This window comes from Heptranchias perlo, chromosome 23, assembly GCF_035084215.1.
Source record: "Heptranchias perlo isolate sHepPer1 chromosome 23, sHepPer1.hap1, whole genome shotgun sequence".
In the NCBI taxonomy this organism is placed as follows: domain Eukaryota; kingdom Metazoa; phylum Chordata; class Chondrichthyes; order Hexanchiformes; family Hexanchidae; genus Heptranchias; species Heptranchias perlo.
In genome coordinates, this window is record NC_090347.1 from 12,542,828 (window position 1) to 12,560,080 (window position 17,253).

A 17,253-nucleotide genomic window follows, 5' to 3' on the forward strand; every position below is an offset into this window, starting at 1 on the left:
GTGAATAAATCACCAATAGTGGTTTTTACAGTCAAACCTGCATGTCAGCAAAACGAGATATTGCCTAATTTAAGATAATTTATGAGATTCTTGCTGGGATACTGTTTTTTTTCTATTTATTATCTTAAGTATGAACTCTGTATTCACAAGTCATTCTGATGAACAGTTCACGCAGTATGTGTGTATAATTATTTAGTAATGTATTGGTTCTAAAATATAGGACTCGTGAATTACGTTCCCAAATCAGTCTATCCAAGAAAAATAGCTTAGTTATATAGACAAATAAATAAATATTATCTGAACATACATGTTTCTAACGTGATACAGTACTTAGTCCTGTAACTATCACTATGAGTCAAGAATCACCATGGTCACATAAAGCTCTGCCCGCTAAACAAATCAGCTGGGCAAACCGGTCAGGTTAGTATTGAGGATTTAAACACACATACTCCTGCCGGAGATTGTTCATGCTTTTTTTCGGAATCTAAAAGCTCAGACGAGCAGGTCAACAGCGTAATGGACAAGTCCTATAAAAGGTTAAAGCCGCAGTGTCCCATTTTACAAGTAAACCTTATCTGTCAGTTTTTAAATAACATTTAAAGCCAACCGGTCATGTTCTGAGCCATTCAGCTGAGTCCGAATTTGTAACATGACAGGAGAGGCTGTTTGTAGAGATACCGCACCTTAAACTTCAGTTTCTGACTTTTTAAACTGTATTTACTTTGGACAGCATTTTATAGGCAATGAGATTTTGTACAGTGTTTTCAATACATTCACATTAAATTGGCTTTGAACACTGTTAAAAAGGTAGAAGTGCCTTTACTTACCTACATCTGCATTACAGAAAGCTTGCTGCGGATGGATCGGGGCACAGCTACACGCCTCGGCAATCTGTTCCACCCTCAAAGCCAGAAGCAGAAACAATGTTGCAACCGAACTGCTGCCTATAGCATTCATTTTAAATCTCACAGAAAATATATATTTTTTTTTAAATCACAAGATAGCTGCTAGAGCAAGGATCACCGGGAAACGCCTACAGGCGTGTACAGTCTCGGACAAACAAGTTTAGTTGCGTGTGATCACGGAAAGGGAAAGAAATCCACAAAAATGATATCAAGTGAACTGGTGCCGTAGCTAGATCCCTCTGCTGCCTCTCCTGGGTGTGTTTGCTTTCCCCTCTCTGAGCTGAGCCCCATTTAATGGCTGGAGCATTTCCTGCTGTCCCCGCCTCTCGGTGGCAACGGGCCAGTCACAGCAAGAGCCAGCGCTGATGGCACAATATCAAAGACGCCTGTTGTTTTTCATTGCTTGGGCAATTCCACACATTTTTTCTGTTTTAATGAGCTTCAAACCTCTCTGGAGTGCACTGTTGTGGCTCAGTTCATTAAAAAAAAAGTATTTCATGGACTGGCAATAAACATCATGGAAATGCAGAGATCTGACCTGATTTTCTCATTGTCAGTTCACAGATTAAACTGCTATTAATCATACACACATTTCAGCAGAAAGGAATCGTGTTAATAATAGATTCTAGAAGCTTCTTTTTGCGAACTTGATTTGGCCACTTCTGTGTCTGTGAAACACGCTTGAAAAGGGATTCTAGACTTTTTTAACAAGAAGTTTGCATTTTTGCATCTAGATTATTTTACACTTGTTCTACACTGTAAATGGGAATAGAAGTTGTTTTGGAATCAAATCCTTTACACATGCAAAAATATACAAGCAAAAAAATAACCCTCCACAATACTGAATTGTCCTGGCAAATACATTAATGATTTCACTGTCTGTGTGCAGCACAGTGCCTCAGTTCAAGTGCTTAGTTGATTAAAAAAACACCATGTGATGTTTTTCCCAGAAGAAAACACTGACTGACTATGCAGACATGTCTAGGACTATCCTAGTGAAACACCAATAACTCAGATCAAATATATATATAATAATTCTTTTCTCTTTAGAATAAAATGAGGTAAATCTAATGTTTATTTACGAATTGTATGAACACCACGGTATGATTGTACTCCCCTGTGCTAACACGCACAAACCATTGTAAAAACAAATCCACAGGAATGAGGTTGACATCCATGACATAAGCCTCCTGTGCCAAAAGAGCTTAAAAGAAATAAAAGCTGAACAAATCAGGATCTGGATTTTTCTTTTGGCGGCAGCTGGGATTGAGATTCCTACCTTGTGGATGCTCATCGTTCGCCTGCTAGGTTTCAGGTTTTACCCCTCCAACGCAGATGAAAGGCAACGACCACTGAACCTCGGGGAAGGTAGCTAGAAAGTCTTATAGAGAGTTATCTTTGAGGATCTGGGAAGGGAGCCCAGATAGTGTAATGAGGTGTTACCCTTGAGACTCAATGAAGAGAGCTGGATAGAGTGATAGTGAGCTACCACTCAGACTCACTCGAGATAAATAGGCATCGATAAGGTCAGTTTTTGCCAACTTGAAAACTGAGGTTTTTCAGGTTTTATGTTTAGCGTAAAAAGGGAGAGAAATCAGTGGAAAAATTGGGCCTCGAAAAACAGGTAAATTCGAAGAAAATCAGGAAAAACTCACTGAAACTCAAGACAACAGGCAATGGACTTTAAAAAGGTGCAAGCAACATAAGCGACAGCCTGCAATTATTTACGCAGTTTACAGACACCACTTTTATGGGGCTGACAATCAGAATCTCATTTAACCCCTAAATAAGAACATGAAAATTCTCAGGGGGCATAAGTTGGGTGCCGGAATCCTGGGGGGGGGGGGGGGGGGACACAAACATTTGGACGGGCCCCAGAAGCATCTGGTCTCCATCAAAAGGGGAGGCACGGAAATTCCCGATGGAGCCTGGGGTGGGCGGAATTTCCGTTCTCCCCAAACACAAGCTAGTGATCAAACTTTATAGTGCTCCTATCAGACTGCCCCTTGAATACTGCTTCCAGTTCTGGTCACCAAGAAATAAGAGAGGCAGAGCAAAGAAGAACCACATGGCTGATCCAAGTACCAGGTCTGATTTATGAAGAAAGGCTGGAGAAACTTGGACTTTTTGGCCCAGAAAGGAGGCGACTGAGACACCATCTTTTAGAAGTATACAAGATTGCTAAGGATATAGAAAAAGTTAACCTTGAATATTACTATAAATTAAACTTCAGAAGTAGAACTAGGGAACGCAGGTTCAAACTAGTAAAAGATCATTTTAAGACACTATTAGGAAATTCTTTACACAAAGAGTGACAAATATGTGGAATAAACTTCCAGATAGAATAGTGAAGGCAAAAAACGTGAATAATTTAAGAAACAATTGGCTGCTACAATGGGGAGTGGGAGTTAGGTTCTCTCTGGATGGATGAACTAAGATGGCCTTCCCTATCCATAATTATTTTGTGATATTGTGATCTTGTGATCGCATTGGAGGAGGTGAGGGTGGGGGAAGACTTTCCCACACTGGAATTCCCTTGGCACCCGTCTCCAAACTGCCCAGTGATCTGGACCCTGGGAAGAACCCGGCATACAGGTTGCTCAAGGGGTTGCAAGTGGGGCCCACCAGGGTGTCCAGACCAGGCTCATAGCCTGGAAGGCTCCAGAAATTCTGTCAAGAAATATTTTGACCAGCCCTCCTATAAGGGAGCCTATTAGCTGGGGAGCCTGAACTATTGGGCCATGTCTATCAACTGCTCCTCTAAGTGGCTACCAGTTCTCCATTCCCTGCCTCTTCCTCGAACGAGCACCCATGATGGTATGGAGGTCTGCTGAAAACATGGAAATCAGCTGATCCAGCCCTGACCCTGGGTACTCCAATGGGGTCAGGAGCAGAGGTTACTGTATTTTTGACAAATCTATTAGAGCTCTTTGTGGACATAACTAGCAGGGTAGATAAAGGGGAACCAGTGGATGTAGTATATTTGGATTTTCAAAAGGCATTCAATAAGGTGCCACACAAACGGTTGTTACACAAGATAAGGGCTCATGGGGTTGGGGGTAATGTATTAGCATGGACGGAGGATTGGTTAACGGACAGAAAACAGAGATTAGGAATAAATGGGTCATTTTCAGGTTGGCAGGTTGTAACTAGTGGGGTGCTGCAAGGATCAGTGCTTGGGTCTCAGTTATTTACAATCTATATTAATGACTTAGATGAAGGGACTGAGTGCAATGTATTCAAGTTTGCTGACAATACAAAGCTAGGTGGGAAAGGAGGACACAAAGAATCTGCAAAGGGATATAGACAGGTCAAGTGAGTGGGCAAGAAGGTGGCAGATGGAGTATAATGTGGGGAAATGTGAGGTTATTCACTTTGGTAGGAAAAATAGAAAAATAGAATATTTTTCAAATGATGAGAAACTATTAAATGTTGGTGTTCAGTGAGATTTGGGTGTCCTTGTCCACGAAACACAGTAAGTTAACATGCAGGTACAGCAAGCAATTAAGAAGGCAAATGGTATGTTGCCTTTATTGCAAGGGGGTTGGAGTACAACAGTAAGGAAATCTTGCTCCAGTTGTAAAGGGATTTGGTGAGATCACACCTAGAGTACTCTGTACAGTTTTGGTCTCCTTACCTAAGGAAGGATATAGTTACCTTAGAGATGGTGCAGCAAAGGTTCACTAGATTGATTCCTGGGATGAGAGGGTTGTCCTACAAGGAGAGATTGAGAAGAATGGGCCTATATTTTCTGGAGTTTAGAAGAATGAGGGATGATCTCATTGAAACGTATAAAATTCTTATAGGGCTTGACAGGGTAGCTGCAGAGAAGCTGTTTCCCCTGGCTGGAGAGTCTAGAACTAGGGGGCATAGTCTTAAGATGAGGGGTCGGCCATTTAGGACTGAGATGAGGAGGAATTTCTTCACACAGAGGGTGGTGAATCTTTGGAATTCTCTACCCCAGAGGGCTGTGGATGCTCTGTCATTGAGTATATTCAAGGCTGAGATTGATAGATTTTTGGACTCTAAGGCAATCAAGGGATATGGGGATTGGGCGGGAAAGTGGAGTTGAGGTCGAAGATCAGCCTGAGGATTTTCAAGGCCTTTGCACTTATTGTGGTGGCTCCACCTCTAACCTTCCAGTATGATGTTGGTAGAATTAAAAATTGTTGGAAATTATGCAGAGTGAAACAGTTGCCATCTTGCTTTTAGTAAACAATGCCTTAGTGTGTGACCTGAGTCAGCCTTTGATGGACGACCTCAATCTTTAAAAGTAACTGTGTCAGTGCACTGCTGTCCTTGCTTTGTAGCTAATTAGGAATGAAAGACTGACGTTAGCTACATTAGCAAGAATATCATTCTCACAGCAGTGTCTAAAGAAGATCCAGGTCCCCTTACAAATATTGTTTCTTTTCTTGCTAAATGTTAGGTCCAGAGTGCACACACATCACAACATGCATGCTGACAATGTGGATGTGATGCACAGTCATTTCTAGTCCTGATTTATGGTAAAAAAAAAAGTGAGAGATTTTGTTTCCTCAAATTCAGGAGGAAATTGGTGTTGACCAATTTATCACCCACAAAAGAATCTGGGAAAATGGTCAAAACTGATTTTAATGATCCCTCTGGATAGAATGATGTGGAGATGCCGGTGATGGACTGGGGTTAACAATTGTAAACAATTTTACAACACCAAGTTATAGTCCAACGATTTTATTTTTAATCCCACAAGCTTTCGGGGGCTTTCCCGAAAGCTTTGGAAAGCCCCCGAAAGCTTCTGGATAGAATAACAGGGAACTACGGTACTGTCAAGACACAGGTAAGTGAGCTCGAGTGACTAGTAGGGGGATGGTTGCCGGCATGTACTGAACAATAACTCTTTATTTGGAGTAATACATCCTACAAAAATTGATCTTATCTCTTGTCATATATCTTTTCACTAGGTGATTCTTTCATTAGTCATTCACCATTGTCTTGTTTTTAGTGAGGGTAGCCTCCAGTCATCCACTCTGGCACCAACTATTGGGTCACTTGGAGGATATCTTTAAACTTAAAAACTGGCCCCAATTATAGCGCAAAGGACGATCCTCTCTCTCTTCTGATAGGCAATTGGAAAATATGGCTGCCATAATGACAAAGTTCAACTGGGCTAACTTTTAAACACTAAATATTGTAATTAGTGTCAGTATGGGAAAAAGCTACTGGGAGTGGAGTTGTCTACCATATAACCCAAGAAAACCTGCAACTGAATATAAAATGCAAACTCCAGGTCCTGAGATCAAAATTGCGCCTTAGAATTTACAATAAAATTAAAATGTTAAGATGGCCCACAGAAAATATAACTACAGCTGTTAATGTCATCACCTTCATCACCAGGCAAGCAGCAGCAACTCCTGACTCGTGGAGAGCAGTGTGCCAAATTGCACATACATTCTTACAAGAATGTGGTTTATGAAGCCACTATGTCTGCAGCTGATCCTTGAGAGAGTCTCACTTTCCTGGCTCTTGGTAGTAAAAGGAATAAAATACAAACAGCAAAGCGATGCCATAAGGTCTGGACAACAAACAGACATTGTCAAGTTTGAAGCCAAAAATTAAAAGAGTTCTAGAAAATCAATACCTTTTTTTAATAACATTCATTGATTTTCATAAGTGTCTGTGGGCAGCAATAAGAAAATCCCATTTTTCTTTTGAGTAAGCCTGAGCACTTTTAGAATAACCACTTCACCAACAAGATGTAGGATAGAAAATAGTTTTCATTTTAAAAATATTTTAAGGAAAATGCATTATAAGATAAAAAAAACAAAATACTCACTGCATGGACAGAATCTTTGAAAGTAGAAAAGTAGCCAGGCCCGGATGAAATGATCCCAGACTGTTGAGAGAAGCAAGGGAGGAAATAGTGGAGGCTCTGACCATCATTTTCCAATCCTCCCTGGCTCAAGGCGTGGTGCCAGAGGATTGGAGCACTGCTAACTTTGCACCGTTGTTTAAAAAGGGAGGAGAAAGGGTTAGACCAAGTAATTACAGGCCAATCAGCCTAAACTCGGTGGTGGGCAAATTATTGGAATCAATTCTGAGGGACAGCATAAATCGTCATTTAGAAAGGCACGGGTTAATCGAGGACATTCAGCATGGATTTGTTAAGGGAAGGTCGTGTCTCAATAACTTGATTGAATTTTTTGAGAAGGTAGCAAGGAGGGTCGATGACGGTAATGTGTTTGATGTAGTCTACATGGATTTTAGCAAGGCTTTTGACAAGGTCCCACATGACAGATTGGTCAGAAAAGTAAAAGTCTGTGGGATCCAAGGGAAAGTGGCAAGTTGGAACCAAAATGGGCTTAGTGGCAGGAAGCAAAGGGTGTCGACGGGTGTTTTTGTGACTGGAAGGCTGTTTCCAGTGAGGTTCCACAGGGCCCAGTACTCAGTCCGGTGGTGTATATCAATGATTGGGACTTGAATGTAGGAGGTATGATCAAGAAGTTTGCAGATGATACAAAAATTGGCCATGTGGTTGATAGTGAGGAGAAAAGCTGCAGACTGCAGGAAGATATCAATAGACTGGTCAGGTGGGCAGAAAAGTGGCAAATGGAATTCAATCCAGAGAAGTGTGAGGTAATGCATTTGAGGAGGGCAAACAAGGCAAGGGAATACACAATAAATGGGAGGATACTGAGAGGTGGTAGAGGAACAGAGGGACCTTGGAATGCATGTCCATAGATCCCTGAAGGTAACAGGACAAGTAGATTAGGTGATTAAGAAGGCATACAGGATACTTTCCTTTATTAGCTAAGGCATTGAATATAAGAGCAGGGAGGTTATGCTGGAACTATATAAAGCACTAGTTAGGCCACAGCTTGAGTACTGCGTATAGTTCTGGTCACCACATTACAGGAAAGATGTGATTGCACTAGAGGAGATATGGAGAAGATTTACGAGGATGTTGCCAGGACTGGAGAAATTTAGCTATGAGAAAAGATTGGATAGGCTGGGGTTGTTTTCATTGGAACAAAGTAGGCTGAGGGGAGATTCAATTTAGGTGTATAAAATTATGAGGGACCTAGAAAGAGTGGATAGGAAAGACCCATTTCCCTTAGCAGAGGGGTCAGTGACCGGGGGCATAGATTTAAAGTGATTGGTAGAAGGATTAGAGGGGAGCTGAGGAAAAATTTTTTCACCCAGAGGGTGTTGGGGGTCTGGAACACACTGCTTGAAAGGGTGGTAGAGGCAGAAACCCTCATCACATTTAAAAAGTACTTGGATGTGCCCTTGAAGTGCATTAACCCACAGGGCTGTGGACCAAGTGCTGGAAAGTGGGATTAAGTTGGGTAGCTCTTTATCGGCTGGCACGGACACGATGGGCCGAATGGCCTCTGTCTGTGCCGTAACTTTCTATGATTCTATGATCTCTACCTTCATAAGACAAGTTGCATTCACAATTAACCCATTGGTTGCGTTTTATAAAGCTCACAAAAGGTGAGTACAGCTGACGTAGATCATTTGACCCATCAAGCTCATCCTTCCATAAAAACCCATGGCCTGGGCCGTACCCTATCCTTGTAAACTCAGGACAGAAATCTGCCGGGTCCCACCCTTCTCGAGCAGTTTCTATGGGGCCTTATTAGGGCAGAACTTCCAATCACCCAAATCAAGGGCAGCGGAAAAGGTGTGGTCAAGGGCAGGGACTCTTAGGCCTTGGAGTTCCCAGGTGCCCAGCTTAGCTGGACATCATCAGGCCAGTACACTGAGAGAAAACTGAATTATTGGCCAGCCGATCGGCTGAAGTGGAGCCCATCTGGGTGGAAGGGGTGGGGAGGGTGGGGTGGCCGGGGGTTGACCACACTATGAAGATGATTCAGGGTTGGGGCGCACTCCACTATGTGTTAACATTTGAATCAGTTGACACCCCTTTTGACCCCTGCATTTACTTGCTTGGGCTGATAAGTTACAAGTAACATTCACGCCAGACAAGTGCCAGGCAATGACCATCTCCAGCAAGAGAGAGTCTAACCATCTTCCCTTGACATTCAGTGGCATTACCATCACCGAATCCCCCACCATCAACATCCTGGGGATCACCATTGACCAGAAACTGAACTGGACCAGCCACATAAATACTATGGCTACAAGAGCAGGTCAGAGGCTGGTATTTTGCGGCGAGTGACTCACCTCCTGATCCCCAAAGCCTTTCCACCATCTACAAGGCACAAGTCAGGAGTGTGATGTTATACTCTCCACTAGCCTGGATGAGTGCAGCTCCAACAACACTCAAGAAGCTTGACACCATCCAGGATAAGGCAGCCTGCTTGATTGATACCCCATCCACCACCCTAAACATTCACTCCCTTCACCACTGGCACACGTGGCTGCAGTGTGTGCCATCTACAGGATGCACTGCAGCAACTCGTCAAGGCTTCTTCGACAGCAACTCCCAAACCCACGACCTCTACCACCTAAAAGAACAAGGGCAGCAGGCGCATGGGAACAACACCACCTGCACGTTCCTCTCCAAGTCACACACCATCCCGACTTGGAAATATATCGCTGTTCCTTCATTGTTACTGGTTCAAAATCCTGGAACTCCCTTCCTAACTGCACTATGGGAGAACCTTCACCATACGGACTGCAGCGGTTCAAGAAGGTGGCTCACCACCACCTTCTCAAGGGCAATTAAGGATGGGCAATAAATGCTGGCCTCGCCAACGACACCCACATCACATGAACGAATATAAAAAAAATTTACATCAGCATCAAAGGTCGACAGGTTTTTTAGGAAATTCCATAAATTGTTAGGAAGCGAAGGATTGCCTATGGAAGTGGTCTGAGGCGTTGAACCTGAGGAAAATATTTGGAATAAAAGTCCAGGAACATAACAACTGGACGAGCAGATATTGTCATTATGTTTTTCCATAACATAAAGAACAAATGCAATGATTATACATAAAATGGTGCAGAATAACAACTAATCTCATGTAATACTGTAGCTGTCTTGGCTGTTTGTTCATTTCATGGAAGCAGTTCCATTCATTTCATTCTTCATAAGTAGCATTATAAACATGTTATAAGCACAAATTTGCTTTCATGCTTCCCAGACTAAAAGTAACTGACTCAAATTTTCCAATTTGTCAAAATTGTAAATTAAATAGACACTTTGAGAGCTATTCATTTGGCAAATACTGTGGCTTTAAATAAAATTAATGCAATTTCTTCATTTACCCATTATTATTTATCAACTGCTCTCATTGCTCATGGTGTTTTTTTCTTACTAACGCTTTAGAGTATTGTTTTATTCAGACTTGTAACTGTTTGTTCTTTTCTACGTTCCACAGAATTGAACTCTGGAGCTTGGGACTAGCTGGATTGCTCTTGCATAGAGCTGGCGCGGACTCGATGGGCCGAATGGCCTCCTTCCGTGCTGTAACCTTTCTATGATTCTATGGCATTAAAATACATCATTTGGAAAAGTACATTACACTGTCAGAACTAAAATAACCATTAAAAATAAATTAACCATCAACACTGTATTCTGCACGTAGACTGCATATTTGTACATTAAAAATTTAAAAATGCATCTCTTAACCACAGGATGTTTTGGCAGGATATGAGTGAGTAGAACGTGTTTATAATGCTAATTACATTTGGAAAGGCAGCACAGACTAGCAAACCCAGATATGTACAATCAGACAAGATGCCCAGCATCATATAAAACAGAACAATACATCATCGTAATTTAAATGCGACTGCAGACTTGGCACCATAAAACTTGTAACCCTGACAATGCAGATTGTCCAAAGAAAATACAGTGTCTGGTGTTTGGAGGATGGTTGTGATGTTCAGTGTGGTTCCATTCTGAACTGGGCAGCAGCAGCACAGCTTGGGCGGGGGGGGGCTGGAGGAGGGGTATCGAACTTTTAAATCACTGGATCCCAAGAGAACTAGGGGGCTTGTTATGGTTTTGTGTTTCTGGTAACTAATAACTTTAAAACAACCCCAGATCAGTCAACTGATCAGTAAAAAAACATGAATTTTATTCAGTGTGGTAAAACAGCCAAGCTCCAATTTTAACTCGGGGCGGGAATCGGGGGGTGCGGGGGACGAAGAGGACAGAGAACCGTCTGGACCTCTGGACTCTGAGACCTGGGAGATTTTAACTCCCGGCCTTTATTTGAATGGCCCGACACTGACACCTGCTCGAAGTCGGCGGGAATGACATCACTGCCGGCGGGCGGGAGTCAAAATTCGTAGCAGGGTGGGGGTCAGGCCCCCCCCACAGGGACTCACTTAAATGGTCCCCGGCAAGGTAAGTAAGGAATTGGGCCGGAGCTGGGGTGGGGCGGGGGATTGAAAAAAGTCCACAATTGGAGGAGAGGGGAAGCCTGAGGCAAGGGAGGTCTAAAGTATCCTTGTGCGGCTAAGAGGAGCAAGCTACAACTCCATGCATTAAATTCCTATCCTCCAATTTCAGCAGATGGTGCAGTCTAAAGTTGCATTCTGGAAGTTGCCGTGACCAGAATGAAATCTACGGAATGGCACAGATGCATTTTGGGAGCTGTGTTCTGATGTTACATAGGAACCATAAGAAATAGGAGTAGGAGTAGGCCATACGGCCCCTCGAGCATGCTCCGCCATTCAATAAGATCATGGCTGATCTTCGACCTCAATTCCACTTTCCGCCCGATCCCTTGATTCCCCTAGAGTCCAAAAATCTATCTATCTTAGCCTTGAATATACTCAACGTCTGAGCATCCATCACCCCTTGGGGTAGAGAATTCCAAAGATTCACAGCCATCTGAGTGAAGAAATTTCTCCTCATCTCAGTCCTAAATGGCCGATCCATTATCCTGAGACTATGCCCCTTAGTTCTAGACTCTCCAGCCAGAGAAACCAGCCTCTCAGCATCTGCCCTGTCAAGCCCTAGAATCATATAAATCATAGAAAATTTATGGCACAGAAGGAGGCCATTCAGCCCATCGTGTCCGCAACGGATGAAAACGAGCCACACAGCCTAATCCTACTTTCCAGCACTTGGTCTGCAGCCTTGTAGGTCACGGCATTTCAGATGCACATCCAGGTATTTTTTAAATAAGTTGAGGGTTTCTGCCTCTACCACCCTTTCAGGCAGTGAGTTCCAGACCCCCACTCCCCTCTGGATGAAAACATTTTTCCTAAGCTCCCCTCTAATCCTTCTACCAATCACATTAAATCTACGCCCTTGATTATTGACCTCTCTGCTAAGGGAAATAGGTCCTTCCTATCCATTCTATCTAGGTCCCTCATAATTTTATACACCTCGATTAAATCACCCCTTGGCCTCCTCTGTTCCAAAGAGAACAACCCCAGCTTATCCAGTCTTTCCTCATAGCTAAAATTCTCCAGCTCTGGCAACAACCTCGTAAATCTCCTTTGTACACTCTCTAGTGCAATTACATCCTTCCTGTAATGTGGTGACCAGAACTGTACACAGTACTCAAGCTGTGGCCTAACCAGTGTTTTATACAGTTAAAGCATAACCTCCCTGCTCTTATAGAATCATAAAATCATAGAAAGGTTACAGCACGGAAGGAGGCCATTCGGCCCATCAAGTCCGCGCCGGCTCTATGCAAAAGCAATCCAGCTAGTCCCACTCCCCCGCCCTTTCCCTGTAGCTCTGAAAAAATTTTTCTTTCAAGTACTCATCCAGTTCCCTTTTGAAGGCCATGATTTAATCTGCCTCCACCACCACCTCGGGCAGTGCACTCCAGATCCTAACCACTCGCTGTGTAAAAAAGTTTTTCCTCATGTCACCTTTGGTTCTTTTGCCAATCACCTTCAGCCTATGTCCTCTGGTTCTTGACCCTTCCACCAATATTTCTCTTTATCTACTCTCTCTAGACCCTTCATGATTTTGAATACCTCTATCAAATCTCCACGCAACCATCTCTGTTCCATGGAGAACAACCCCAGCTTCTCCAGTCTATCCACTGACTAAAATCCCTCATCCCTGGAATCATTCTAGTAAATCTCTTCTGCACCCTCTCTAAGACTTTCATATCTTTCCTGAAGTGCGGTGCCCAGAACTGGACACAATACTCCAGTGTGGCTGAACCAGTGTTTTACAAAGATTCATCATGACTTCCATACTTTTGTACTCTATGCCTCTATTTATAAAGCCCAGGATCCCGTATGACTTTTTAACCACTTTCTAAACCTGCCCTGCCACCTTCAATGATTTGTGCACATATACCCCCAGATCTCTCTGTTCCTGTACCCCTTTTAGAGTTGTGCCCTCTAGTTTATATTGCCTCCCTGTTCTTCCTATTGAAATGTATCTGCCAAACTTCAGTGCCTTGGCTAATTAAGGAAAGTGTTCCATATGCCTTCTTAACCAACTTATCTACCTGTCCTGCTACCTTCAGGGATCTGTGGACATGCACTCCAAGGTCCTTCACTTCCTCTACACCTCTCAGTATCCTCCCATTTATTGTGTATTCCCTTGCCTTGTTTGCCCTGCCCAAATGCATTACCTCACACTTCTCTGGATTGATTTCCATTTGCCACTTTTCTGCCCACCTGACAAGTCCATTGCTATCTTCCTGCAGTCTACAGCTTTCCTCCTCAATATCAACCACATGGCCAATTTTTGTATCATCTGCAAACTTCTTAATCATGCCCCCTACATTTAAGTCCAAGTCATTAATATATACCACAAAAAGCAAGGACCTAGTACTGAACCCTGCGGAACCTCACTGGAAACAGTCACAGTCACAAAATCACCTGTTGACCATTACCCTTTGCTTCCTGCCACTGAGCCAATTTTGGATCCAACTAGCCACTCTCCCTTGAATCCCATGGGCTTGTACTTTTTTGACCAGTCTGCCATGTGGGACCTTGTCAAAAGCCTTGCTAAAATCCATGTAGACTACATCAAATGCACTTCCCTCATTGACCCTCCTTGCTACCTCCTCAAAAAATTCAATCAAGTTAATCAGACATGACCTTCCCTTAACAAATCCATGCTGACTGTCCTTGATTACTTTGTGCCTTTCTAAGTGATAATTTATCCTGTCCCTCAGAATTGATTCCAATGATTTGCTCATCACTGAGGTCAGACTGACTGGCCTGCAGTTACTCGGTCTATGAGATCACCTCATATTCTTCGAAACTTCAGAATCTTTTTTGAGCGTCCAGATCAGTAGGGAAGATGATATGGCTCTGTAATTGATCAGAACAGAAAGCCCAGGCCCAAGAGAGAGGGAAGACCTTTGGAATGAAATAATGCAATAATTTCAAACACAGTAAAGGTAACTCTATGGGTAAGTTCAATGACATTGTTGTGAGTTTTATTTTTAAAAAAATATTCACTATGTTTGAAATTTTATTTTTAGTGCAATATCCTCAAGGAATTTGGAAAGCAAGATGGTGGCTGAAAGCATCTATGCAAAATATTTTGATCAATTTCACTGTTTCCCTCCTCCTGTCTAGTTTTTTATTTGTAGTTTTCTTGATGTTTCGTTTCATTGATAGCTTTTTTCACTTTTTTGACAGTTTGATTGTTCTTACCCGTTTGCTGATTATTAGCTTTGCGACTTGTTCAGTAATATTCGATACACTCAGCATCATTCAGTTAACAGTGATATTTGAGCCCATCAAGAAGCTTGATAGAAACTTTGCAAACGCAATGGATCATTTTTCCCACTGCAGCTAGCTGCAAGACTTTTAACGATATGGATTATTTCTATGCAATACAAAATAATATTTGTTGCTGTTAAATCACCTAATCTAATTCAGATGTTTTGCTGGAAAGCTTTTCTTGATTCTGCTGCACTTAATATAAACTGAAATTAAAGTGTAAGTTGCAATTAAAATAAATTGCAGCTTCCTTGTGCCAAGCTGTTCCTGAAAGAATGTTTCTTCGCTTAAGATAGGGAAGGATAAACTGCAGAACTATTTCAAAAAAGAAAACAAAGCTCAAGAAGATTGATGTAAAGAGTTGTATGAGGGGCCTCGAAATGATCAGAAAGGTTCAGATTGATCATGAAGAGGAACTTGTGGTATGTTGAAAAAGAAAAATTTCAAAAAAGGAGCAAGGGACTATATTTTCTATGTTTGATAATTTTAGTAAAAAGTACATGAAAAAGCGCCTTTCACTAATGGACTGTTCATCTATTTAGTGCTGCACTGAGGATTGCTCCTGTCTAAAAATAGTTTACTAAAATTAAGGAAAGGTGAGAGAAAAGGCAGATTTTATGTCCTACGAACTTGTTAAAGATTGTTCATGAACAACCTCATGCAGAATTACACAGGGGAAAGAAATTTAAACAGGACAGACTTGGAGTTACCGAGCTAACAAAAGTAAAATATCACCACAGCTGTGACAGAACTGAATAGAAAGACAACCGTGTTTTGCCCAGAGAAAGTATACAGCAGCCATGGCTGGGCATCTCATAGTGCTGCAGCAAGATGAGGATGGCTGTTCCCAGTAGCACAGAGGGCATATGAGGCACACAACTCGTAGGTACTGTGCTGGCAATGGGTGTACTCAAACCAAATCAGCTATTTGGGCCTGATGGGGAAGCAGTACTTGAGGACGCTCAAGCTCACCAGGGAAGTTGTTATTGAGATTTGTCCAAAGACCTGCAGGATTAAACAACGGTATGCCATGAAACACCAGTGTCAGTGAGAGTTACCAATCTCTCAACTTTCACGTCACTGAGCCCTCCCAGACACCAACAGGTGACGTACTCAGGATTCAGCCACCTCATTTATTTCCCTTTTGGACAACTGACTCTTTTTTTGTGCACCGGAATGAGACTGTTAGATACATTAAAGTAAATACATTTTATTTTGTGTACCAGTGCATGTGGAATCACAGAAGACTGGGCATAAATAAGGTCCCTAGATCCCTGCTTCTTGAGTGCTAGTTACCATTTGGGAGTATATGAGCCCCTGTGCCTGTGGCCTGCTAATTTGAGGTTACTACTGCAGATGCCACCGTTGTTTCCACATTCTCAATGGCAGACTGAAATGCAGAAAACTATTTGTCCAACACAACCACACCACTTTCAACTGCCGTATGCACGGAAACAGTGATTGTTTAATACAATATGCATTCTAACATTCACTGTTGCTGAGCAGGATATCTGTGGCCTTAGGAAACTCCAGAAGAACAATCTGCACACCAGGTTGCTACCTATATCTGCCTCTCATCAATCCCTATTACTGGACCCCCTTACCAATGCTCTGTGCCTCATCCTGAGTTTCCTTCTCAATTTCATTGGAATCTTCTTCCAGATTGTTCATATTTATATGGAGTCTGATTCCTGAGTGAGCGGTCATGGTTGGTGGTGTGGTATATGGCCCTCTTTGTGTGCTCCCTGTAGACCAGTGAGTTTCTCATGACATTATGCTGTCATTACACCCACTATTATGTGCGTATAATTAGTGTATTTGGACAAGTCGGATTGGCACTTTGTGCAAATCATAAAAGTCATCATAAAATAAAAAGGGAAAACTGGAAATCTGAAATAAAGACAGAAAATATAGGAGATACACAGCGGAGCTGTCACCAAATGTTTATCTCTGCGTCTTCAGTTTTGATGAGGGGTGCACACATGAAACATGGTAACCTGGCAAGGCTGGCATTTATTGGTGAGCTCATTCTTCTTCTAATTCCTGCCAATGAGGACCCAGACAATAAAATCACATGGCAGAATGCCAGGAGAGCACAGGGTCTGTCTTGGGGGAGCGTAGCAGAACTATGGTCTTCATAAAGCCCTGGATTGTCTTGGTAATAAGAGGAAAAACTATGGTTTGCTCTCACATGACTGCACGTTCCATGCATCCATGGGGGGGTGGAGGCAGAGTCAAAAGGGAACTGCATAAGTACTTGAAAGGAAAACATTTGCAGGGCTACGGGGATAGGGCAGGGGAGTGGGACTAGCTGGATTGCTCTTGCATAGAGCCGGCACGGACTCGATAGGCCGAATGGCCTCCTTCTGTGCTGTAACCTTTCTATGATTCTATGATCTCCTTAACTCTTCTATCTGGGCTTGTGAAATTATGCCTGGATTATGTTGATAAAAGCATCCTAAATTTTAATGAGCCATTTCTGAGATGTGCCTCCCTATGACCCTCCCCTCAGGAGACATCTTGCAAGGAGGTTGTGAAAGTGAATTTGCTGGATGAATAGCAGAGCGGGAAGGGTTATCCTGCCTGAACCTGATCATGGTAAATCCCATCCTGGGGAATGTCTGACTGCTGATAATGGGCCAGTAGCTGATCTGTTGGGTGTTCTGAAGCAAAATATCACGTCAAACAGCATCAACCACACACTGGACTTTATTAAATTGCTGTTAATCTGTGGGTTGAC

General features: G+C 42.6%; 1 protein-coding gene across 1 annotated transcript in view; it reads right to left on the reverse strand.

Moving 5' to 3' along the window:
* The window catches only part of timp2a (TIMP metallopeptidase inhibitor 2a), a 51,374-nt gene extending 50,185 nt beyond the window's left edge, over positions 1 to 1,189 (reverse strand). The window contains exon 1 of the mRNA XM_068004026.1: positions 828 to 1,189. Within this exon, the coding sequence (XP_067860127.1) occupies positions 828 to 957 (130 nt within the window). The 5' untranslated portion in view covers positions 958 to 1,189. The remainder of the gene's footprint in view (positions 1 to 827) is intronic.
* Positions 1,190 to 17,253: the final 16,064 nt, after the last annotated feature.